Source organism: Ammospiza caudacuta, chromosome 21 (genome assembly GCF_027887145.1).
Source record: "Ammospiza caudacuta isolate bAmmCau1 chromosome 21, bAmmCau1.pri, whole genome shotgun sequence".
NCBI lineage: Eukaryota > Metazoa > Chordata > Aves > Passeriformes > Passerellidae > Ammospiza > Ammospiza caudacuta.
Window position 1 is genome coordinate 9,999,653 of NC_080613.1, and position 25,429 is coordinate 10,025,081.

Genomic DNA, 25,429 nt, shown 5'->3' on the forward strand with positions numbered 1-25,429 from the left:
TCTGAGACAGTGATTACTCTTTCAGAATATCAAAAAGCCAAATCTGCATCCATAAAGAAAACCTGCCCCCCTTATCTCTGTTCCCTAAATCCAACTGAGGCCAAACAGATTTAAAGAGTGTGGTCTCATATTTCAGTGGGACTCCTCTAAGAAAGATCCTTTGTTAATAATAGAATGGGTTTGTTAATAACAGAATGGGGTTTCCTTCCTTACAGGTCTCCAAAATCAGTTTTTACAATTATGGAGATGATAGCTCAAATTATAATGAGAGCCAGAATGAGACTGCTGACTATGGCAGGCCAAGACTTTGTAATTATCTTTGTAATTACCTTAGAAAAAAGATTACCTTGATTGGGCTTTGCAAAATTCAGAGGATTTGCAGAATGCATTGTTAAATCTGTGTGTGTAAGAACATGGTGGACTATGATTAGCCCAGATCCCCTTTGACACACAGATTACAGGTGAGAGAGACAGCAGGGGACCAGGCACCAAAGCAGGAATGTCTTACCAGCTTGGGCAGGCTCCTTTTGGAGAAGACTCTGCGTGGGCAGTGGATGTGCAGGTGGGCAGAGCACCAGCTCCTCATGTTGAGCCACTCGACGGTGCGGGACGGGAGGGGCCCGTCCTCCTTGTGCAGCAGCACCAGCTGCTTCTGGGCCCTCACTGCCGTGTTCTCCAGCATCCTCTCCAGCTACAGGGACACCCAAGGAAAGGACAGTGAGTCCTGGCTGCTCCATTCTCAGGGTGAAATACATCCACACACACCCCACACCCCTATTGCCACCTGAATCCCGCTCTGCAGTCACAGCCCCCAGACATGACTGATTTACACAACAACACTGTTAACCCTGGCCTTACACAGCACACAGAGGCCTAAAATCAGCCCAGGATTCAAACCTGAATGTTTTTCACTTAAACCAGGCCATTAAAAGCACAGCATAGGCAGGAGCTGTTCCTGCAATGGGAGATGCTGCCCAAGTCAGACTCGAGCCCACAAATATTCAGTGGTTTTTTCTTTCCCTTCCCATCAGTCCACTTTCTTTCCTCTTTGCATTTCTGATTTTGATTTTTTTGTTGTTGTTGTTTTAGGCAAGTGCTGGCAGCTTGTTCTGTCTGTGCTTCCTGCCTCCCACATTCATGCAAGAAGAGCCCACACATGCAAGAAGAGCCCACACAACAGGACACACACGAAAGCTGCACGTGGGACCAGCCCAGGCTCTCTGCAGGTCAGACTCAGCACTTCACCATCCTCAAAAAAACCACCTGTGATCCCTTTTTAAAATTTCTTGAAGAATTTCTGTCTGGTCAGAAGACTTTGGTAATAAAATATAAAATCATAAAAATAGATAGTAAGGGGAAAAAATTACAGTTTAAGATCTGTAATAAAATATAATAAATAATTAATGCACTGCGATTTAGATCTACTTTTTCCTAAGCACACACCATGAATTTCATCCAGGCAGAAAAGAATTTCTCCCTCTGTGTGGAAGCCCAAAGAAATTCTGGGCAGAAACACAAAGCTTCAAAGCAATTTTTGATTTACCATTGGCCAAAATGACTCTTTTGAGGAAAAGAACTTTGCTGGAAGTACTCCTACATAAAACGTGCCATCTCAGAGGATTCTCATGCAATTCTTTTGCTATTCCTAACAGGCATGTCTCAGGAATATTTCATTATTTATGCCTCACTGGGTGTTAAACCCAGGAAGATACATGATTGTGAATCAAGCTGCTTTGAGCTGGGTTGCTCCCAGTGCCAGGAGGGGAAGGAGCAGCTCCCAACCTCTCCCACAGTGGGCTCCTGGTCCCCCAGCCCCACGATGAGGATGCAGTCAGCCTGGCGGATGCAGCGCTGGGTCCAGGGGGTCAGGGTGCTGTCAGCCTGGTACAGCACAATCCTGTGGATGTCCTCCTGCTGGCCCAGCCAGCTGGTCAGTCTGTACTCATGGATGCTGGGGACACACAAGGAAAATAGAGAATTCAATACCACAGCTCCCAGGAGAAGAGAGGGAATCTTGCACAGGGAGAGAGTGACATTTCCTGCTCAGCCAGGATCTGCTCCCAGCTCCTGCTGGCTCTGTTTGTCCAGGATTTACACCATTAGACAAAGACCAAGGCAGGAGGATACAGTAATGTCTCACTTCCACAGCATCCCTAAGCATGAACACACTCAGAGAAATTCAGCTTTTCCAATTTCACAAGCGAGAAACTAACTGTGGGAAAAACCCAGCCACACCTGCACAAATACTCCTGAAACATTATTGTCTCCAACACCAGGAGCAGAAGGCCCAGTGTATGTTAGAAGACAGGATTTTGTTCCCAAGCTCTGTGTATTTATAAGAAAAGCCCAGTGTCTCTGCATTTCCCTGAGCAGTGCTGAGGGCAGGTACCTGTCGAGAGCAGCAGAGCCCAGGCGCTGTTTGATGTTGTCACTGGTGAGCAGCAGGGCAGGACCTGGGGGAACAAGGAAATTCACCTGTAAACACCTCAACCTGAGCTCCTGGAGAAAACTGCCCAGAGCAGCTGTGGCTGCCCCATCCCTGGAGGTGTCCAAGGCCAGGCTGGACAGGGCTTGGAGCAACCTGGGATAGTGGAAGGTGTCCCTGCCCATGGCAGGGGGTGGAATGGGATGGAATTTATTGTCCCTTCCAACCCAAACCATTCTTTGACTCCAAGAACTCAATTCCAAAAGTTTGCTTTGAAGGTAGTGATGGATCAGTACATTGATCAGAGCTGGCACAAAGTCTTCACAAAAATTCTCACACTTTTCTAGGAATACATCTTCCAATTCTCCCTATTCCCAGAGCTCTGTTACTGCATTAGTCACAACCTGCAAGCTCTGTTATCCCATTCCTCAGGGTCACATAGGATCATGTGGAATGGTTTGAGTTGGAAAGGACCTTAAAGTTCATTCCATTCCTTGTGCAGGACACTTTTCAGAGGCCCAGGCTGCTCCAAGCCCTGTCCAACCTGGTTCTGGTGACAGCTCCTACTGCAGCTGCATCTGCACCAGCTCAGCATTCAGAACAGCACAGACCTTTACAGCCACAGGAAGGCCAGGATCCTGCTTCCAAAGAAAAAAGCTGTTCCTCCACCTTTCAAAATACAGAACTTGTTCGTCCTGCATTGAACCATCTCCCCTGGTGAATCCTCAAGCTCTCTGCAGCATTACTACTCCTTATCCAACATGCCAACAGGAACCCCAAAAACATTCCCAAATCTGAAGGGCACAGTCAGACTCCAATACAGACACAGACACATCTGGCAACAGCCTTAGATCTGAGATGAATTTGGTGTACATAAAGCTTCTTGCAGGCACTTTAGTTTAATTTTCTTATTAGCAATTCTAATTGCAGTAGCAATTCGTGCCATATGTGGTAGAAGTTGCAGAGTAACTGCAGCTAAATTAAAAAAATGCAAAGAAAAGAAAACTTAAGGGAATAACTGCACACCTAGAGAAAATATTACCTGTCTCTTGCTGAGAGAGAAATTCACATTTACAAAACATGACAGAGCAGTTGCTTTTTATTCATGTTTTCATTGGGCAATCCCTCACTGTTTTATTAACAACAGAACTGAAATTTATGCAATAAATAACAAAACACTTCATTATGTGAGGAGTTTCAAGGCAAGGTTATAATGTGTTCAGTAAAAATCAAGGAACTTTGAACATGGGAGAAGGTCACAAATTCACATCTCTGTGTTCAAAAAACAAAACCCCCAGGTACAGATCTGGAACTGGGTGTCCTGACCTTCAGGGCCAACTCATCTCCCCTGTCCAAGGTTACAAATGTAAGATGTGGTTGGGGCTGTGTGTTCTATCCCCACCTGTCAGAGCTGGGGCAGCTCTCTGCTGTCCATGGGGCAGTTGTTTCTTTATCTCTCCCACAGCCAACCCTCCCTCCAGGAGATCTCTGCTGTCCATGGCCACTGAGTGTCCCTGCAGGGCTGATCCAATCCAGCATCCCATGGGGAGATGCTGCGCCCAGGGCAGGAGCCAAGCATTCCTGCCTGGATCCAATCTGAGCCTGGCACAGCACAGCAGCCTCTGCCCCCTGCATTGCCAGAGGAGCAGCTTTCTGCTGCCCTGCATGGCCAGAGGGAGCCCAGGCCCATCTGCAGCAGCCCTGGAGCTGCAGAGGAAAACTCCCCCCTTGTGCAGGATCCCTGCTGCAGCAGAGCCACAGCTGGCACTGCAGGAGGGCTGAGCCCCCCTGGGATGGGGCTGGGACACCCCCTGACACACAGGGGACAGGGACTGCTCTGACTCAGTGGATTTTTTTTGTTGTTTTGTATTACTGCATTTGTATTTAAATTTTCCTAGTAAAGAACTGTTATTCCTACTCCCATATCTTTGTCTGAGAGTTCCTTAATTTCAAAATTATAACGATTCAGAGGGAGGGGGTTTACATTTTCCATTTCAAGAGAAGCTCCTGCCTTCCTTAGCAGACACCTGGCTTTTCAAACCAAGACATCCCCCTTAGTCCTCAAATCCTGCTGCAAAGGCTTCACTCTGCTTTAATTGACTTTACTCTTGGAGTTGAAGAAGTTCCCAGGTGCCATTTTCCATCTTGTACTTTCCAATACGCAAATAACATTTGCTCTTCGCTACACTGATTATCAAAGAAGAGCAAACAAAAATGGACAAAAATATCCCATAAGCAGACACCAAAAGATAAAGCTGGTGAGAAAGCAGAGAGAGAGGAGGATGATTCAAGAATAGAATTTGACTTCCCCATCCTCCCATGAAAGTTCTGGAAGTTGGTTCCTATGAAAGCAAGAAGTCCCAGAGCAGATCTGGGCTTAGCCTGCCCTTCCCTCCTCCCTCTGGAGCTCCTTGAGCCATCCCATAGCAGGGAACAGCCCCAGTGCTGGGGGAAGGGGTTGTCACCACATCTTTAATCCTGGCAGATTCTTTTATCTGACTCACTGTTCACCTGGTGTCAGCTTTGAAATGGCACAAGGGATAAGAGAGGTGTCCCAGAGGGAATACTGATGGCACTGCACAGGACAGAACTGCAAGGGACAGAGTGCAGGGCAATTTGCAAGCATTCAGCAGCATAGTGATCATCAGTGTTCATTAACGTGTCAGAGTTCTCAGTTAAATGGAAAAGACAGGTGGATTAAAATTGTATTCCAGGACATGTGGCTTACAAAGCTTTCTGGCACTCGTGGAAGTTTAGCAGGCAAAGACAAACAGCCTGGGATGCCAAGTGAGCTGAGGAATGCAATAAAAATGCCAAGTAAGAGAGCCAACACCAAGGGAACAGCGTGGGCACCTCTGCCTGTTGCCCCCCTGCCCTGGGCACTGAGATCCAACAGCACCAGTCCCTGGTGATGCTCTGGGGCCCAGGCTCCACGGGGACACCACTGAATCCAGGGACACCATCAAAGCCAGAGACCTGCAGCCAGAACAGCTTTCATCCTCAGGGAGAGGCAGAGTTTATAGAGCTGGGCTGGATCTTTGTGCTCCTTCAGCCAGAGGCACCTTGGCTGTGGACATCATCAGAATGAGCCTTGGAGAGACTTAAAAATCATATCCAGACCTCACTTGTGATGTGGAAAGCAGCAGTTCACAGAACAGGACACAAACAAGAGCAAGAGCCTGGCTGTGCCAGCTCAGGAGGAGCCTGCCCAGCACCCCATCCCTCCACGTGCCAGGGACACGGGACAGAGATTCCCAGACCTTCACTCATCCCCAGCACGGAACACGGTGATGCTTCCAACAGAACCAACTTGTTTTGTCTCAGAAATACCAACCATCTGCTCTGCACTCCCAGTTTCTAGCAGGCTCCCAATTAATCAGCCATTAAAACCCCTCCATTAATGATACCAAGAACACCAACATATGTGAGCTCAGAAAAGAGAACCAACAAAAAGTGTTATCTCAACTAAACTGCTGCGAGCATCCAAGTAATGAAAAAATATCACCCCATGCTGGAGGTTCAAGGCCAGGTTGGACAGGGCTTGGAACAAGCTGGGATAGTGGAAGGTGCCCATGGCAGTGGGTGAGATGGGCTTTAGGTCCCTTCCAACATAAACCATTCCATGATTCTGTGATGATTCAAATCCACAGCCCTTGAACAGCCACACCTGCAGGCAGGAGCGACCAGCCCAACGTGTCAGTGCATCCTCAAAGGGCTCTGTCACAGTCACACACCTCTAAGCACCCCCTCTCCAAACCTGGCACCAGCCTCATGGGCAGCTTCCAGCTGGAGCTGGCATCAGGGACACATCCCTGCACTCCTCAGTGTTCTATTAATGGGATCAGAACAGCTCAAAGTGAAGAACAGGAGAGGTGATGTGAGGTAACATGAAATATTCCTCCAAGCCCTGTGTGTGTCTCTGACAGCAGCCAGCAGCAGATTGCTGGGGAGGAGAATCAGAGCAGGAAAAGCTGAGTGCCATTCCCTGAGCCTCCAGCTATCCACAGCCTTCTCAGCCTTTTGGATTTCTCAAGCCTGAGGTGGTGACTTTCAGTTGCCTGGGGGATTTTTCAGTCAGCCAAGAGCTCACAGGGATCCTGAAGCCCAGGTTTTCTGTGCTTCAGGTGAGAGAACTGCCTCACCCCAGGCCCAGGGATTGTGGTTTCTGGGAAAACTTCCTGGAGCATCTAAAGCTGTACTCCAGGGCCATCTGTTTTTCAGTACAAAACTAAGAATTCCATGAAACAGGAGGGAAGGGAAGGAAAAGCTGGCAGATGCCAGAGGTCTGGTTCATTTTATCTGCTAACAAACAAGGGCACTGAAGAGCAGGGCTGCAGCAAAGCTTCCAACCTCCTGCCCCAGAGAAAGGGGAAAAAACCATCACACAAGACATAAAACCTCTCTTTCTTGCCAGTGAGCAAGAGACTCACTTTGGTCATTTTTCCACAAAACACCAAGGGATGCAGAAGCAGGAGTACAGGTGTCCTAGTTCTAAGTCTAATAAAACATGGACCAAGAGTGGCCTGGAGAAATGAGTGGCCCAGAGGGCAGAGTGATTTCTGAGGCTCAGAAATGGTTTCAAATCCACCTCACCAGAAAAACACACCCACATCAAAAGACAAGGCCAGTACAATACACACTGTGGAAAAATTTCAGCAGAGCAAATTTACTTGCTTGGACTCCATTAAAAGAAAATTTACTTTTGGCCTAATAAAAGTCAACAAAATTATGTGGCAAAGTCACATAACTGATAAATGAGTTGGATGTCAGAGGATCTTGTCCAGCAAAAAAATACTAAGTGGTGCCAGGGTTCAGGCACCACAGTGAACATTTCACATTTAAATCTAATCTGTGTGTAAAGATAGACAGAACTGTAATTAAAAACTCCAATAAATTATTAGCAAAGATTTTTCAGTGAGCTGTCCAATACATTATACATTTTTAGAACTGAAAAGAAGGAAAATTTAAAGGGCAGAAAGGAATGAAAGAGACACACATGTTGGATTTGAATCCCTCCCTGCTTTAGTTTGAAATTCTATGAGATCAGAGGGCTCCCACATAGAACCAGAATTTGCACAGCCATGTGGTGTCTTTTAGCTGGTCTCAGGAAAGGAACAAAAAAATAGCCGGGCAAATACTTTTGAAAAATCTGAATACTGCAGAAGAACTTCTTATTAAAAGATGCTCTCAGCTCTACCAAGATTAAGAGGAAAATAATAAAAATAGACATCATGAACACTGACCAGAATTCATCAGCATGATGAATTGCACAGCATCAAAACCTGCCCCCCTTCCTGGCACTCCAGTTCAGAGCTGGAAAATTCTGCTCCTGCTTTCTGCAAGTTGGATATTGCACAGCCTCCCTTCTTGGAGACCCAGAGCCCCAGACGGGCTGGCACACTGGAGCCAGGGACAGCAGGGCTGCAGCCCCAGGGTCACTGTGCCCTGCAGGACATTGGGGTCTCTGTGCCCTGCAGGACCTGGGGGTCACTGTGCTCAGCAGGACATTGGGGTCACTGTGCTCAGCAGGACATTGGGGTCTCTGTGCCCTGCAGGACTTTGGGGTCTCTGTGCCCTGCAGGACATTGGGGTCACTGTGCTCAGCAGGACCTGGGGGTCACTGTGCTCAGCAGGACATTGGGGTCTCTGTGCCCTGCAGGACTTTGGGGTCTCTGTGCCCTGCAGGACATTGGGGTCTCTGTGCCCAGCAGGACTTTGGGGTCTCTGTGCCCTGCAGGACTTTGGGGTCTCTGTGCCCAGCAGGACTTTGGGGTCTCTGTGCCCTGCAGGACTTTGGCGTCACTGTGCCCTGCAGGACCTGGGGGTCTCTGTGCCCTGCAGGACCTGAGGGTCTCTGAGCCTTGCAGGACCTCGAGGTCTCTGTGCCCTGCAGGACCTTTTGCTCCGCCCACAGAGCCCAGAGCTCTTTTTTCTTTCTATCTTTGTCCCAAGGTGAAGGCAGGTGCAGCTGCCACAGCCAGGTCCCAAATAAACCTTCCATCCCACAGCTTGTGCCATCAGCAGAGCTGCCCCAGCCCGGGCCCAGCACAGGGAGGAGCTGGAGCTGCTGCAGAGATCCAGAGGAGGCTCCAGGGGGATCAGGGGATGGAGCAGCTCTGCTGGGAGGAGAGGCTGGGACAGCTGGGATTGTGCACCTGGAGAGGAGAAGCTTTGGGGGGACCTCAGGGTGGACTTGCAGGGCCTGAAGGTACAGGAAAGATGGAGAGAGACTGTCCAAGGGCTGGAGTGCCAGGACACAGGGAATGGCTCCCACTGCCAGAGGGCAGGGATGGATGGGATATTGGGAATGAGGAATTGTTCCCTGTGAGGGTGGGCAGGCCCTGGCACAGGGTGCCCAGAGCAGCTGTGGCTGCCCCTGGATCCCTGGCAGTGCCCAAGGCCAGGCTGGGCAGGGCTGGGAGCACCTGGGACAGTGGGAGGTGTCCCTGCCATGGCAGGGGTGGCACTGGATGGGATTTAAGGTCTCTTCCAACCTGGACCATTCTGTGATTGGAAGCTCCATGGAAGCACAAACATCCCTTAGCATTTAACTGGGACACAATCCCACTGTCTGGAAACAATATGTGAATTATCATAAATCACAGAAACACCAAATGTCAAAGGAACCAGCACAAATTGTCTGGGGAAAGCTGTAGGTGGTCCCACACACTGGTGCTCCCTGGGTGCAGAATGAACCCCTGAGGGAGAGCAGGCTGCTCCCCTGAGCTGGTCCCATTACAAATCAAATAATTAAAAAAAAAGAAATTTGAAAACAAAAATTAAACCCAAAAAAGGAATTAAGCAATGAAACCACTTAGTCCTGTCTCATTACAGGCAAAAATAGATTTTTTTTTTTTTCTGGAGGAAGAAAGATTCTGAGTACATTTTCAGTTTTTGTGGACAGTAAATATTCACTATCAAACTGAAATTTTCTAGTTGTCATTACTTTTATATCTCTTTAATAATACAGAAGTAGCTAAAAATTATCAAGACAAACTCCAAAATCCTGTTGAACAGATTCATCTGCAACCAGCTCCAACTCCAAGCACTGTCCACAGCCTTCTCATGCCAATTCCGGGAAAAGGAAAACCATTTCTTAAGTGTTATACTGTGTTACAACCCAGCCTGCATTCCCAGCAGGACTGGGGTCAGGCTCCTGCAGCTGATGACTCTTGCAATGATCTCAGTGCTGCTCCCTGCATCCTCCTCATTCCTTCTATCCTCCTCTCCAACCTGCAGCAGGGGAATTCAAGGCATCACTGCAATATCCTGCTAAATTCATATTAACAGGAAGGGGAAGGAATTTTCTGTAATCAATATATTAATTTGCAAAAGAAACCTAAACCAGCTGTTCTCCCCACATATTAAGGCTGCTCTCCACTGCTCTGGAACAGATTTGAAGCCCAGAGCAATGAAATTATACAGATCAAATGTTAAGTATGGATTAAATGTTAAGTCAAGTATTGTAATCAGATGCTGCCATTTAATTTACAATTAGAAAAAAGGTTGGTTCAAGGAAAAAAAAAACAAAAAAAAAAACACGTGAATAGCAGCAAATGTTCAAAGCAATTTTCCAAACTGAGAGTTCCTTTCAGAGAAGATTTTCAATTAACCTTTGTCAAGCACATTAACAGCTCTCATTTCCATAAAGCCAGGGCAGGTCTGATCCCAGCTTACACACAAACCCCAGGAGAGCCCAGCTGGGAGCTCAGGGAAGGGCTCAGGGAAGGGCTCAGGGAAGGGCTCAGGGAAGGGCTCAGGGAAGGGCTCAGGGAAGGGCTCAGGTGGCAGCGGCTGCTCAGCAAGGCCCCAGTGCAAACCTTTCCACATGCAATCATGGAATGTTTGGGCTGGAAAGGACCTTAAAACTCTTAAAACTCATCTCATTGCATCCTTTCCATGGCAGGGACACCTTCCACCATCCCAGGCTGCTCCAAGCCCTGTCCAGCCTGGCCTTGGGCACTGCCAGGGATCCAGGGGCAGCCACAGCTGCTCTGGGCAACAGCTCCCTCATGCCAAATATGCAGGTGAATAAAAAAACAACCTGAAAACAAATCAAAATTTCACTCCACTACTCAGTTCATTTTCTGTTGCAGGAAATCAGAAGAAAAAAAAATCATTCCAAAACCCATCCCCTCCCCTGAAAGCCAAGCAACACCTGCGCGTGGCTCCCAGCACTTTGTGAGGAACACCCAAACAACCCCAGCCAGAGGGCAGAGGGGAAATACAAAGTTAATACATACATGGAAATACAAGTTTAAAAAAAAAAAGAGAAAAAAAAGAAAACCTTGCTTTTGCTAAATAAAGAAGGAAAACCTGCAGGCTGCCCCCAGCCCAGGCCAGGCCTGCAGAGCCTGAGGGGGCTCGGGCCTGGTGCAGGGCCTGGTGCGGGGCTCGGGCGCTCCTGTGCCAGCGGCGTTTGGGACCAGATGGCTCCTGTGTTTGCCCACAACACTTTCCTCTTCCCACTGCAGCCGTCTGCTCCCTTTTGGCAACAACTTCAGGTGCCAAGGGTGTACAGAACCATCTCGAGCTGCCAAGCACGGCACAGGCGTCAGCACAGGGGAGGAATTTAAAAGGGTGAAGGAGGAAAGGCCGAGTGACCCCCCCAAACCCCCCTTGGGCACCTGCCTGCTGCTTTCTGCCCAAATGGGTGTTTTTATTCTGAACAGTCCATCTACCTACTTAAGTTTCTGTTTGTTTTATTTACAGGCTCTTAGTGTTGTCACACATCAAAACAAGCTGGCAGTGATCCCTAAGGAGTCCCCATTAGCAATACAGCTCCATTATGGATTTAACATTTTTCTGCCATCTCCAAAATAAGAGGAATCTTCAAACACCCACAAATTAGTTCTCACTGTAACAAGGCTCCACCATAAGTTGCACATAAATTCAGACTTAAGAGGTTAAAGAGCTCATGCACCACTGGCATCTTCCTCTGCCTGTTCACCCAGAAGATTTTTAAGCACCAACAGGAGTGTCAGCTCCAGACACTAAAAGTCAGAAAGAAAATTACCAATAAATGTAAGTGGTTCCACCTCAAGCACCACATAACCTGTACTTTTAAATAAGCCATGAGAGAGCAGACTAATAATTTCTCAAAGGACTACAGGAGATTCACTCAAGAGATATGTAACAGCATTTGAGGATGAAAAGAGGATGTTCAGAAAATGTCAAACACCACTAATGAACACAAAATGAATTCTGAATTAAATGCATGAGTTTTGTGAGGAACTGGAATGTGCATAAGCAACTTCACCCATGGATAAAGCAATTAATGACTCAGCCATGAACTGAACACATGGTTTTGTGGGCATGAGACAGACAAACAAGCTGGCAACAAATGGGACAATGATTTCAGACTAAACTTCAGATTTCCAGTGCCAATCTGGATCTCCCTCACGAGCCTCTTCCACCAAATCTTATCGTTACCACTGATGTACAACCACAATGCAAGAATACTGCTTAAGAAACTCTTTGCTGGATGAAGTTTTTCAGCTGAGGAGGTCTGGAACACTCTCACTCGTGAGCTGGACAGAACCAGACCCTCAGGTGCCATGGAAACAGTGCCCTGGTGTGGGATGTGTCTCCTGGAGTGACTGTGGGCAGCTGAGGGCAGCCAAGACAAGGGCAGAGAGGCTGGTGAGCATTTCCAAGTCATTAAGACAAAAAAGTTTTCCATTATAATTAAGGATGGGAATAGAGAAGCAAGAAGCATGGAAAAGGCTGATCCTGACCACTGCTGCAGATTCACAGAATGGTTTGGGCTGGAAATTACTTTAAAGATTACCTTTAAAGACACCTTCCACTGTCCCAGGCTGTTCTGGCCTGGCCTTGGACACTTCCAGGGATCCAGGAGCAGTCCCAGCTTCTCTGGGCAACCTGTGCCAGGGCCTCCCCACCCTCACAAGAATTTCTCCCTAATCTGTGTCTGTGCTCACAGGGGTCCCAGGATGAGGGAAGAGACGAGGATCTGACTCCATGTTTCAGAAGGCTGATTTATTATTTTATTATATATATTATATTAAAACTATACTAAAAGAATAGAAGAAAGGATTTCATCAGAAGGCTAGCTAAGAATAGAAAAAGAATGAATAACAAAGGCTCTGTCTTGGACTGTCTGTCCAAGCCAGCTGACTGTGATTGGCCATTAATTAGAAACAACCACATGAGACCAATCCCAGATGCACCTGTTGCATTCCACAGCAGCAGATAATCAATGTTTACATTTTGTTCCTGAGGCCTATCAGCTTCTCAGGAGAAAAAATCCTAAGGAAAGGATTTTTCAGAAAATATCATGGCTACATCTGGCCTAATCCTGCCTCGAGTTTATAACCATTCCCCACCCTCCTGTGGGGACCTGGCCATATAAAAATTCCCTTTCCCTCCTTTTTATAAGGCCACAGGATTCTCTCCAGAACCTCCTCCCCAGCCCTGTGAACATCTCCAGGTGCTGCTACCCCTTAAAACAGCACGGACACCCCTGTGACAGGTGCCAGCAATTCTCACTGTAACAAACCTCCACCATAAATTGCACATAAATCCAGACTTCAGAAGGTTAAAGAGCTCATGCACCACTGGCTTCCTCTGCCACTGTGACCCCTCATGGCACTCTGAAGTGGCCAGCAGGGTTTGTTTGCTGTGATGGCACCATGAACACTCACCCACAGCACTGAGGGCGTGCTTGAGCTCCAGGGTGAAGGCTGTGAGCGGCACCTCCTCGGACACCGGCATGATCGCCACCGTGGACAGGTTGCTGGCAGGATTCCCTGCATCCCACTTGCTGCTGGAGCTGTGCAGTCCCAGAGGATGACCTATTCACAGAGAAAACACCTGCCATCAGTCAACCAGGCTGCTAAACGTGGAATTGTAATTTTTCCTAACTCCATGCAGGCAGGAGGGAAAGTGTCACTGTGTCACCGAGCTGCTCAGTGTCACAGAAATGGAACACAAACCTCCACAGCATGTGAGAGCAGAGTTCCCACATATTTCATTTCAAGAGGATGAAGATCAGTTTCCATCATTTTTGGTTGCTGGTACAGCATGTGTGGGTTGAAGTGAGGCAATTTAAAAATATGCCTGGAATATGTTAAATGAAGCATGGATCTACCTGACCCAGGAAGACAAAGATAAAAAAGCACTTAAAATCCCTTTACCACAACTTTGGAACTGATTCCATGTGAAGTGTTCACAGGGATCCAAGGATGAGGGAAGAGATGAGGATCTGACTCCATGTTTCAGAAGGCTGATTTATTATTTTATGATATATATTATATTAAACTATACTAAAAGAATAGAAGAAAGGATTTCATCAGAAGGCTAGGCTAAGAATAGAAAAAGAATGAATGAATAACAAAGGCTTGTATCTCGGACAGAGAGTCCAAGCCAGCTGACTGTGATTGGCCATTAATTAGAAACAACCACATGAGACCAATCACAGATGCACCTGTTGCATTCCACAGCAGCAGATAACCATTGTTTACATTTTGTTCCTGAGGCCTCACAGCTTCTCAGGAGGATTTTTCATAAAAGATGTCTGTGACAATTCCACAAGAGGAATTAGCTTAACTAACAAAACCTCCAAACCTGTTGTGTCAGTGTTAAAATATTCCAAAATTTTCCAAAACTTAACAATCCTTTTCTTATGGCATTCCTAAGCAAGGAAGGAAATAGCTGTTTTCAAAGCTGTTTTCAACAGCTCCTATAGAAAACGTGCATTTCTACCTGTTTTCCCTTCTCTGCAAAATGCAGTTTTACAGATATGGGCTTAGGAGTATTAAAATATGGAACCTCTGAAGTAGCTGCCAAGTACCTGGGAACCATCTTTAATATAATTTGGTGAGTAAAGGCAGAGGAAAAGCAGTTTTTGAGAGAAATCTGCAGTGCATGTGAGGAAGATCAAGATCTTCCCAGAAAGCTTAAGCTGGTAAAGGTCAATGTTCTACAAACTGTTCTTGTTCTGATACTCTTTTTTTCCTCTTTAACTGAGCCTTCTCAGAAAATCCCACTCTGCTGCTAATGCCTGTCAACTCAGCCCTGAGAACACAAAAACATTTTGAATTCATGTTGGGATTTCACATCTGCTTATCTCATTTCACCCAGCAAAGGCCTAAGGTGTACCATCAAGGTGAATTCTTGAGCTGAGCATGTGGAAATACTTGATATCCCCTGTGCAAACCCATTCAAAGGCTCAATGCCAGAGTGACAGACCACTGCAGGACACAAAGAAATATCAGATAAACTTTTTCTAAAAAGAAATATATTCAGCAATTGAGTTATTCATTTCAAATCTTCTAAAACAGCTCTGCACAGAACATTAAATAGTTTTCCCCCACCTTCTGGTGATCTTCAAGAAGATATCTGTAGGTTTAAACAGGTTCCACATCACAGCTCAAGCCCTTCATCTTCACAGGCCCTTCCCTCCTCAGAACTTCAATGGTGATTCTCTGATTGAACTCCTGTTTTTCTCACTAATTTTCCTCCCATTTTATGTTTCCCCCATTTTGCCTAGTTTCCCAGCCTCTGCCCTGGGCCACAGAGGCATTTCAGCAGGCACAGAAGTTTAAGTACAATTACCATCAGGCATTTGTGCACAAGGGGCTGTGCCCAGAAAGCTAGCAGGTGAAGAAAGAGCAGATTCCCTTCCCCACACTGCTCTGAAACAGCAAAGTGGGTGACCTTCATTTCCAGTCTCCTTGGAATTTGGCAAAACCAGCAACTGAAGGAATTAAAACCCCCCAACCAAACAAAACCCAAACAATCCTCAGCATCAGAGAGCCCCACAACACCCCCAGCAGTCAACAGGCATCTGTTTGCTTTCAAATGCTGCTCAAGGGAATTGGGAGAATTCCCTCCCACTCCCTTCAGTCAGTAAAGAGACTTTGTGTTGGTGCTGCCACAAACACAGAGCTGCAGAAGCAACCCATGGCAGGCCATTTCCTCCCAGACAATTCATTAAAATACTGCAAATCCAGGCTTTGAAATCAGTCTGTGCTGCTGCTGCTCAGCACAGTGCTCTCATTCCAGCCCATTATACAGCTGCTGTTTCCAATGCTCCCTTCACATTGCTCTTGCAAGAAATTCCAGGGAAATTTCACTGCACACAGGCAGCAACACTTCTGGATCTCAATTGCAAATTATTTCATTCCCACACCCAGTTAGCCATGCTCTGCCAAAACCATCATGTGTACACAGACACAATGAAATCACCATCCACGTGCACCTGCAGCTGTAACAGACCACAGAATCTCAGACTGATCTGGGCTGGAAAGGATCTTAAATCCCATCCAGTGCCACCCCTGCCATGGCAGGGACACCTCCCACTGTCCCAGGTGCTCCCAGCCCTGCCCAGCCTGGCCTTGGGCACTGCCAGGGATCCAGGGGCAGCCACAGCTGCTCTGGGCACCCTGTGCCAGGGCCTGCCCACCCTGCCAGGGAACAATTCCCAATTCCCAATATCCCACCCAGCCCTGCCCTCTGGCAGTGGGAGCCATTCCCTGTGTCCTGTCCCTCCATCCCTTGTCCCCAGTCCCTCTCCAGCTCTCCTGGAACCCCTTCAGGCCCTGGCAGGGGCTCTAAGTTCTCTCTGGAGCCTTCTCTTCTCCAGGCTGAAATTTAGCAATGCATTTCCTTTCCAAGCCTGCACTGCCTGTTTCCAAATTTAAGGATGCAAGTGTGGCTCCAAGGAAGCCCCAGCATCAATGGGAATAGTCCAGGAATGAGTCTCACCTCCCTGCTGCAGACTGCCAAGGATCTTCTCGCCCAGCAAGTGAATAAGTCTGGTCACAACCTGGGAGAGAAAAGGAAAAAAAAAAGAAATATTCAGGCAGAATGTACTGAAAGTAGAGCATCCACATGGAGGCTTCCAAACTTTTTTAAGATGTTCCCTCGAGTTGAGCCACACAGAGTCAAGGGTTTGCAGCTGCAGCTTCTTTCCTGGCTGTAATGTGTGGTGATTGGTCATTTGTCTTGGTTTCTCCTACCTTGTTTTACTTTAATTTGGAAAAACAAGAAAACAAAACAACCCTGGAACAGGCAGGATTTAACTTGCTTTGGGGGAAAAAAAAAAGATTATTTGGGGAAACATGTCAAATTGCATTTCCAGCTCTCCTCATTTCTCTCTGCAGTGCACCTGCCCCACTAAGTACCCTCAGTGCTCAGTGGGTGCTGCACCTTTTGTAGGTGCTAAAAGCTCAAAAAGATCCAGACCCTTCCCCAATCCTGGTGAACGGTTTACAACAGCCAATTTAAAATATTTGGGGGAAAAAAAGAGGAACAAATACACCCCCTAAACACCTGCAGAATCAAAACAAACTGCCTAAAAAATTGCTTTCCCCTCAAATCATGTTTGCCTGGTAATTCATGTTTGAAGACACAGATGTGGTCCCAGCTGTTTTTCCAGCAGGACTCACATAAATATAAACTAATATTCCAATAGTCAGATGTATCTCCAAACTGACAAACCTCTCTCCAACATGACCAATCAATAATTCCTGACAAGTGGGATAGCAGAAGACTAATCCTTGCAATATCAAGAAGTGACAGACACAGAAAATGCAGCATTTATTCTGAAAGCTCTACACAGATGTTTTACCAAATAAGGAAAAGACTTATTTAAATGCATTAAGGATTAATAGAGCAATCATTAAATATTCCCCCTAGACAAATAACTCTAGGTCAAAATAGCTCAGGAGGACATGAAAAAAACCCCAAAGAACTGCCACAACAGAAGTTCTCCAAGGTCAACAAGCAAAACAAGCAGCAGCCAGGTTAGCTGGGATCCTGGATAAACCACAGAACAGGCACTTTGGGATGCAGCTTTCACATCAAGGGCCAGGTAGGCATCAACACAGGTCAGGATGCTCACCTGAGTCATTTACACATCCTGCCTTACAAACTAAATCTAATGTATCAAACTCCCCTGCACTGTGAAATGCTGAGGATAAAACACCGATGTATTTAAAGTTCTCTATGGGAAATGGGGGAAGAGCAAACAGAGGCTCCCAGCACAAGGGTGACTTGCAGTGGAACACAGAAAAAGAGTTACCAAGGTTATTTCAGGGATTTCATGGCATGGCTTGGGGTGGAAAAAAACTTTAAAGCCCATCCAGTGCCAGCCCTGCCATGGCAGGGACACCTCCCACTGTCCCAGGTGCTCCCAGCCCTGCCCAGCCTGGCCTTGGGCACTGCCAGGGATCCAGGGGCAGCCACAGCTGCTCTGGGCACCCCGTGCCAGGGCCTGTCCCCTAGAGATGACTGCAGGTTGGTGAAGATGCCACATGAACAACAAGTGACCAGGACAAACCCTTGGAAGTGCTTCTTCCTTGCCCCAGGAGCAGGCACAGTGCCCATGCCCACTGCCACCCATGTGGGGAGGACAGCAGGAAAGCTCCAGCATCCTGCCTTGTCCTGGAATCTCAGAGAGCAGCTAAAATGCTTCCCCTTGTTCAAAACACAACAGAATCTGATGGTCACCCAACCACACAACTCAACCAAACCCCAAGGCTCTGGGATTCCCCAAAGGCACCACATGTGGCTACAGAACTAACCCATCCATGGGGAGAATTCAGGGAAACAAGGAATTCTTCACAAAAATACAGACTGATGGCCCTTGCTAAAGGAGATAATCTGCCCCCAGAGCACATTTGCTATACCCAGCTCACAGGCTCCACCTAAACCTGCAGCAGCACAGCAGGACTTTCCTTCAGCAGTTTTGGGAGGTGCCATGAACGTCTTACACTTCTGAAGCACTTAACCATCAGAATTTTAATTACTTACTAAAACCATCTCCTGTATTTATAACTTTTTCTGCTTTACAGGCAGCTAAGGAGAGCTCCAGCTAAGTTACAAAATATGTCCAAGGTTAATGATGGAACTAAGAATAGAACCCATTGGTCTCATTTTCCACTTGGCTGCTCCTATTACCAGGAAATATTATTTGTCTTGTTTGCTGGAGCAAACCTTACAGCCTTGGTATGTATAGATAGGGAAAATTATTTCCCTGGTGACTTTGTACAACAAGCAAAGCTGCTCCCCAGAACGGGATGAGTCACTCTGTCGCAGTCATGGCAACATCCAAGGAACATCAATTTGGGATCCGAGCTCAGAACTGAAATTTCCACAGAGTTTTATATTACATACACCAGATATCCTCTCACAAAAAGGCAATGTTTTCCTCTAAAAGGGACTTGTCCATCCTTCTGAGGGAGAAGTCAATACAAATCACATCCCTCCATTGACAGCAGACCTGACCTGATCGACCCTCAGTGTGCAGGGCAGCAGGAGCAGCTCTCCCAAATTCAGGGCAGCTGGGGAGAGCTGAAAAGCAGCAGGAAAAATTCATCCTTCAGGTTTCCAAGCCCTTTTATTCTCACTCCCACACAGCAGCAGGGCATGAAGGAGCAGCACAGCTCAGTGCAGCCCAAAAGACAACAAGGAAGCCAAGGGATCTGGGAGGGGACAGGGATGGCTTGGGCAGGGACAAGCAGGAATCAGCCCTTGGGCTGGGAGCAGGATGACAGAGATTGAAGGGAAACAATTACTCCAAGTAACTGTCTGGAGGAGATGGAGGCAAAGGGCAGGTATAGGGTGGTGCCTCGGTGCAGAATCTGGGCTGTGACTCAGCAGTCCCAAATCCCTCCTGTTCAGCTGCACTTTGCAGGAAACTCAAGGTGAGGCTGGGTCTCTTCTCCCAGGTAAGAAGTGACAGGACATGAGGGAACAGCCTCAAGCTGTGCCAGGGGAAGTTTAGGTTGGATATTAGGAAAATCTTCACTGCAAGGGAGGTGAAGCACTGGCACAGGCTGCCCAGGGCAGTGGTGGAGTCACCATCCCTGGAAGTGTGGATGTGGCACATGGGGACATGAGTTAGTGGTGATCATGGTGGCACTGGAGGAATGGTTGGACTTGATGATCTTGGGGACTCTTCCAACCTTAACAATTCAAGGAAAGCTCTGGGAATTGGCAGTGGGGCAGGGCAGGAACTGGACTGACCTGGAGAACTCAGTGAGTTTCCCTCCTCCGGGGGTGCAGCCCCAGCCCTGCCCCACACTCCTGAGCCAGGGACAGCCTGGACACTGCTCCTCCCAGAGCCTTCTGCCCCCTTCCCCAGCCAGCCTTTCTCAATCCCAGTGCCAGAAGAGCCCAGAACACTTCCCAGACATCTGCACAAGCAGAATTCTCTCATTTTCACCATCACCCAGGGCTGGACAGCCTTCCTGGTCGGAAGCGTCTGCTGTGCTCACTCTACAGCACATCCTGGATTTTACAGCCTCTCCAGCACCCAGCCCTGCAAACACCCCTCCTGCTGGCACAGCATCAGGCAGCTTCAATTTAAGGCTTGAAGAAAAATCTGCAAGAAGGCAACGAGTCAGAGCCCAGACAGATCAAACACCACCAGCAGGTTCCTAAATGAGGCAAAGATCGTTAATTGCCTGTAGTAAAGCAAATGCAGCTTTTGGCCCCTCATGCTGGGGATGGAGCTGAGCTTGGTTCAGTTGCTGAGGAAGGGGAATTAATCCTTGCTCATGATGAGGAACAGCAGTAGCAGTGAGTGCAGCCAGCTCAGTTAATCACAGTTAATCACAGTAACGAGCAGCAGAGCTGTGGATTGGACACTTGGCTGCCAGGACAGGTCTGCTCAGAGCTCCCCAATCTGCCAGGGAACACAGCTTCCCACCCCTGCTCCCTGCCCAGGCTGGGAGGTGACTCAGGAAGGTCACAGAGCACCTGAAGAGGCACTACAGAGGCTCATGGAGTGAGTCTGGAGCCATGGGGTCTGCCCAGGTCAGGGAGGTGACTGAGTTCACCATCAAAAATACCCCCAAAGCACACAAAACCTCTCTCTCCTGAGCTTATGCAAGAGTTTTCAGGCCAGAAGGACAAAATCTGACCTTACAGGTCTAAAAAACTGAGTAAATCTCCATTTCAAAAGCTCCTTGGGGCTGCAGGTGCATCAGTGCTGCTCTCCAGAAGCCCCAAACTTCTCCAGCTCCCACAGACACCACTGCAGCTGTCACCTCATCACCCTGGCCCAGGGCAGGATGCTCAGGTAAAACTCTTTCCAAGGGAAATGGCCATTTCTCCTCCTCCTCCTGCCACCCACTCCCCTTTCCAGATGAACTCCCAAGACATTTTTGTGCAGGGCAAAACAGGACAAAGAGTTTCTGTTTCTCCAGTGGTGTTGGAGAGCACTTCCCTCAGCACAATTCCACCTCTCCCACCCAGCTCATCACTCACCACCTCACCCACCTACAAACATCTCACCTTCCTGGCTGCTTCTGATCAACTCCATCCCAGTGAGACCCACTGAGGCTCTCCCAGCACCCCAAACCTCTCCTGTCTGCTGTGACAGTCTGTTCCACCACCTGCTAGAGAAGCTTCTGGGAAACCATTAATGTTCCCTCTGCTTAATTAATGTCCAATTACTCCACAGACCTGCAGCCTCTGCATTCATGGCAGGGCAAGGCCCAAACACCACATCCCAAGGGGTTGAATTTCCTTTCTTTAGGAAGATTAATTCCTGTTTCAAGAGCAGGATGTGGCCAGGCAGGATTTCAGCTCTGCTCTTGCTGGTGCAGCACAGAGCTGAGTGCTCCATCCATCCATCCTGGGGCTGAGGTGTTACCAGAGCACCACTGGCTCCACAGCCACTGCAATTCCCACAGCAAGAGGTTACAGTCACTCTGCAGTGCTGTATTTCCTAAAATCCCTTTAAATATTTCCAAATACTACCTACCCATGCTAATGTTCCAAGGCTGGGCTCTGGTTAAAGCTTTTGTTCCTTTTCAACTGTGAAACTCAAGAGTTCATTTTCAAAAAGCTTTTTTGAAAAAGACTTCCATGAGAATTCAGTCTGAAAATATTTTCCTGTGGACATTTATTTCACTCTGTGAATACTAAGGGATGGCCTGGTAAATTGAATTATCTGCTGATAGACAACAACTAATCCAAACAAAGCTTCCTCCATCATAGGTAACTCTTGATTCAGAGAAAACTATACATGAAGGGGGCCTACAAGAAATGTGGAGAAAGATTATTTATAAGGCCCTGGAGGGACAGGGCACAGGGAATGGCTCCCAGTGCCAGAGGGCAGGGCTGGATGGGACATTGGGAATTGGGAATTGTTCCCTGTGAGGGTGGGCAGGCCCTGGCACAGGGTGCCCAGAGTGGCTGTGGCTGCCCCTGGATCCCTGGCAGTGCCCAAGGCCAGGCTGGGCAGGGCTGGGAGCAGCCTGGGACAGTGGGACGTGTCCCTGCCATGGCAGGGGTGGCACTGGATGGGCTTTAAGGTTCCCTCCAACCCAAACCACTCTGGGATTCTAAATCAGGGGAAAATTTCACAAAACCAACACCAATATCCAAATTCACAGCCACAAATAACTGATGTGAGGTCTTGTGTACTACAAATCCCTTTTAGTTACAACAGTAGAAATACATAAAAGCACATGTAAGAAGAAAACATACAAACCCCAAACTATTCATCACCTGAGCCCTACCCTGCCCCAGGGTTCAGCTTTCACTGTCTGTGATGTTAAATCAAAGCTCCTATGCACAGAAGCCAAGGGCCAGGCCCAGGAAGCCTCCCCAGCCCTGGCAGGTTCCTGGCAGGACCCTCTCATTGTCTCCTGCAGGTTCCTGGGCCAGGACAGCAGCCTTGGCTGGAGTAATGAACCTGCCATGGCTGTGTCAGCCCTGCACAGCCAAGGGGGGTGTGCAGCCCTACAAACTGAATGGGGTTTCCCTCTCTGGGTCCTCCACCACCATCCAGACCCAACAGAGCAGGATGCTGCAGGGGACAGGAGCCTTGGAGGGCAGCTGTGGACTCTCCAATGCCTTTCAAGTCTAACAATAAAATGCTTCTCTCGTTCATCTTTTAAAACTTCAGTCACCCCCAAACTGCAATCACAGAATACTCTGAGAACCTCCTGAGCTGGAGAGACCCCAAGGATCCCCCAGCCCAGCCCCTGTCCCTGCCCAGCCCCCCCAGCAGCCCCACCCTGGGCACCCCTGGCAGCGCTGCCCAAAGGCTCCTGGAGCTCTGGCAGCCTCGGGGCCGTGCCCATTCCCTGGGCAGCCTGGGCAGTGCCAGCACCCTCTGGGAAGAACATTTTCCTCATTTTAACCTAAACCTCCCCTGACACAGGTCATTGGTCACCAGAGAGAAATTAAATATGTTAAATAACAATCTACTGGTGCCTCCACAGCAGAGCTTCACGTCCAGGTGTGATTTAGTTAAAAAATCTGTAAAAGGGTTTTGTGCCACACAGAGGCTCTGTGGATGAGCTGCCATGAGAAACAGGTCTGCCAAGGGTTGGCTGTTCTACAAATAAGAACAATGGGAATCAAATAGTGCAAACAGCCATTTTTACCCACACAAATACACAGAACAGCTTTTGGGAAGCTCTTTCCAGGAGCTGAGATTATCCTTGACCAGCTTTCTTAAGGGCTTTTTTTAAGGGACAAGGGAGGAGGAGAGGTAAATTAGATCCTCAGCTTGAATAAAACCAGGGTGTTATTGAAGTTTCACATGGCCCCAGATCAGACAAACACTGGCTTGTCCTGGAATCAGGGAGCTTAGCAAGGGGTCTCTGATTGAAACTTTGACGTTTGATCAGCCTGTGACAAAGCAAATCCTCAATGCTCCCTCACAACAATTCCTGGCACCTTTTCAAATGCTGCTGAAGCCCACAGAGGAACTGAAGCTTTATCCTGGGGTTGTTTGAGCTTCTAATGCTTGGGATCAATCATGTCTTGAAGAAAAATGTCATTCTGGCACTGGTGCTGATTAAATCCCCCCTCCTGCCAGCCTCACTCAATGACCACAGTGCTCCCACTGAAGTCCTTCTCACCTTTTCACATCTACTCCTCTTACAATCAAGGAACGCTTACTGGAATGGGCCAGGACAACAAATGCAGAAGCACAGCCTCTCCTGACCTATCCCCAGTGCCACATCAAGCCCAAGCCATGATGCAGAATGTGCCCAGTTCTTGTGGGCAGCACTTTGAAAGGAGGGCACATTACAGAGCTCACTTTGTAAGGCAGATAACCCTGGGGAGGGCTCCAGCCACTTCACAGAGGCTCTGGCTCAAATACTCCTATGAAGATAGCAGAACTCCACTTGGAGATGGATGACAGGTTCTGAATATATTTAAAGCCCAAGGGCAGACTCAGAGAATTAAAAGAAAGATGCAGAAAAACTATTTCTATTTCTCAGCACGCGTTTCCAGCACGCCAAAGGTTGTCTCACAGTTCAGCCCCCACAGCTCCCAAGCAGATTCTCAGCAACCAGCAGGTCTAAATTCCAAGTTAGAATTCTAAAAACGAACTCAGCTCAGAAGAGTCAAAGCTAATCTAGGAAATGTGATCCCAGCTCTGCAGCAGTGCTGGAACATCTCTGTGATCTGCTCACAGATTTTTGTGCTCTCGCTGCTGCCTCGACGCTGCTTTGTGGTGCCAGGAATCGTGAGCTGGTTCCCTGTCCTACTTTCCAGAACTGAAGGCAGGGATGAAAATAGAAAGAATCAATTCCTTTCCACTCCTGCAAGGCTGGAGAGCTTTGAACAGCACCAGAAATGAGCACAGAGGCTGTCAGGGAGCAAATGCTCTGGCTGGCAGAGAACCCTGAGGGCTGTGCTGGAGAGCTGGGGGCACCAGGTGCACAGAAACATTAATTTTGGCACAGAAGCATTAATTTTGGCACCATGGGCCACTTTTCATTGGGAATGTCTAGGATGCCATATCCAGAGTGAATCAAGGTTGAGATGCTTTCCTGAGAAGCCACAAAATGTAAGCTTGACTTCTGCAGACTGAGCAGGATCTAGAAATCAACATCTGTCATTTCTGGGTACATAATCTGGAGTTTTGGCTGTTATTTATAACTGAGGTCAGGCTCCCCACATTCACCCATCTGTTTCAGCCCTCAGAATAACCTGAGCTATGGTGGGTCACTTGGAAGATCCCAGCAGATCAGCTCTTGTCCCTCCCAGAACCAAAGCAGCTCTCAGGAGACAAACCAGAAGGCAGTCACATGGATCTCCCCAAGGATCAGCCATTCCACTTCTCCAGATTGTAGATCTGAGCTCAAGGAACTGGAATGACTGCCTGGACTAACAGAGCACGATTTCCCTCATTTCACACAGTTCTCACTGCAAGCACCACCCACGTCCTACAATTTTCTTACGCACCAGGTAATGTTTTCTTACAATGCACTCCAGAGTTGGAACCCTTCCTGCATCACCTACAAACACAGCATGGCTGGGGAAGAGTCTGCAGGATGGAGTCCTCCCACTAATTCCTAAAATAAAGGGGTTTTCAGCCTCCATAGGAACTGTCTGGAGCCTGATGAGGGGGCAGCTCCCATCTCTGCTCCCTGTGACAGGGACAGGAGCCAGGGCACGGCTGGGGCTGGGCCAGGGCAGCTCAGGCTGGAGCTCAGGGCAAGGCTCTGCCCCCAGAGGGTGCTGGCACTGCCCAGGCTGCCCAGGGAATGGGCACGGCCCCGAGGCTGCCAGAGCTCCAGGAGCCTTTGGGCAGCGCTGCCAGGGGTGCCCAGGCTGGGGCTGCTGGGGGGGCTGGGCAGGGACAGGGGCTGGGCTGGGGGATCCTGGGGGGTCCTTCCAGCTCAGGGGATATTTTGTGGTTCCTTGGTTCTGTAAAGCTCAAGGGTAACAAACAGAGGGAAACCCAAGCTCAGGAGCTGCCCAGCTTTTGGCTGTTAACACACACACATACACACCATTCAGGCTCTGCAGAAGCTGCCAAGCACACCAAAAAAATCCAGTTCTCCCTTGAATTCAGAGAGGATTTCACCTGACTTGGGGAGCAGCACCTCTCTTTGATCACTGTCCACCAAGTGAGACTCATGCCAACTCACCCTCAGCAGGCAGGGCAGGAGCATGGAGCTGACAGAGGCAGAGCTGCTTCCTGCCCTGTGTTTTTCTGCTTTGCAGAGGGAAATCCTCCACCACTGCTGAATCACCAGCCAGCTCTTGCTACCCAGTCAA

The 25,429-nt window shown here is 48.3% G+C and overlaps 1 protein-coding gene across 2 annotated transcripts in view; it reads right to left on the reverse strand.

Annotated features, from left to right (window-relative positions):
* PNPLA7 (patatin like phospholipase domain containing 7) overlaps nucleotides 1–25,429 on the reverse strand; it is a 135,761-nt gene that overhangs the window by 48,785 nt on the left and 61,547 nt on the right. For both annotated transcript variants that reach the window (XM_058818113.1, XM_058818112.1), the window contains exons 21-25: nucleotides 16,154–16,214; nucleotides 13,090–13,239; nucleotides 2,390–2,453; nucleotides 1,783–1,951; nucleotides 509–691 (exon numbers count right to left, since the gene is read on the reverse strand). In XM_058818113.1, the coding sequence (XP_058674096.1) occupies nucleotides 509–691; nucleotides 1,783–1,951; nucleotides 2,390–2,453; nucleotides 13,090–13,239; nucleotides 16,154–16,214 (627 nt within the window). The remainder of the gene's footprint in view (nucleotides 1–508; nucleotides 692–1,782; nucleotides 1,952–2,389; nucleotides 2,454–13,089; nucleotides 13,240–16,153; nucleotides 16,215–25,429) is intronic.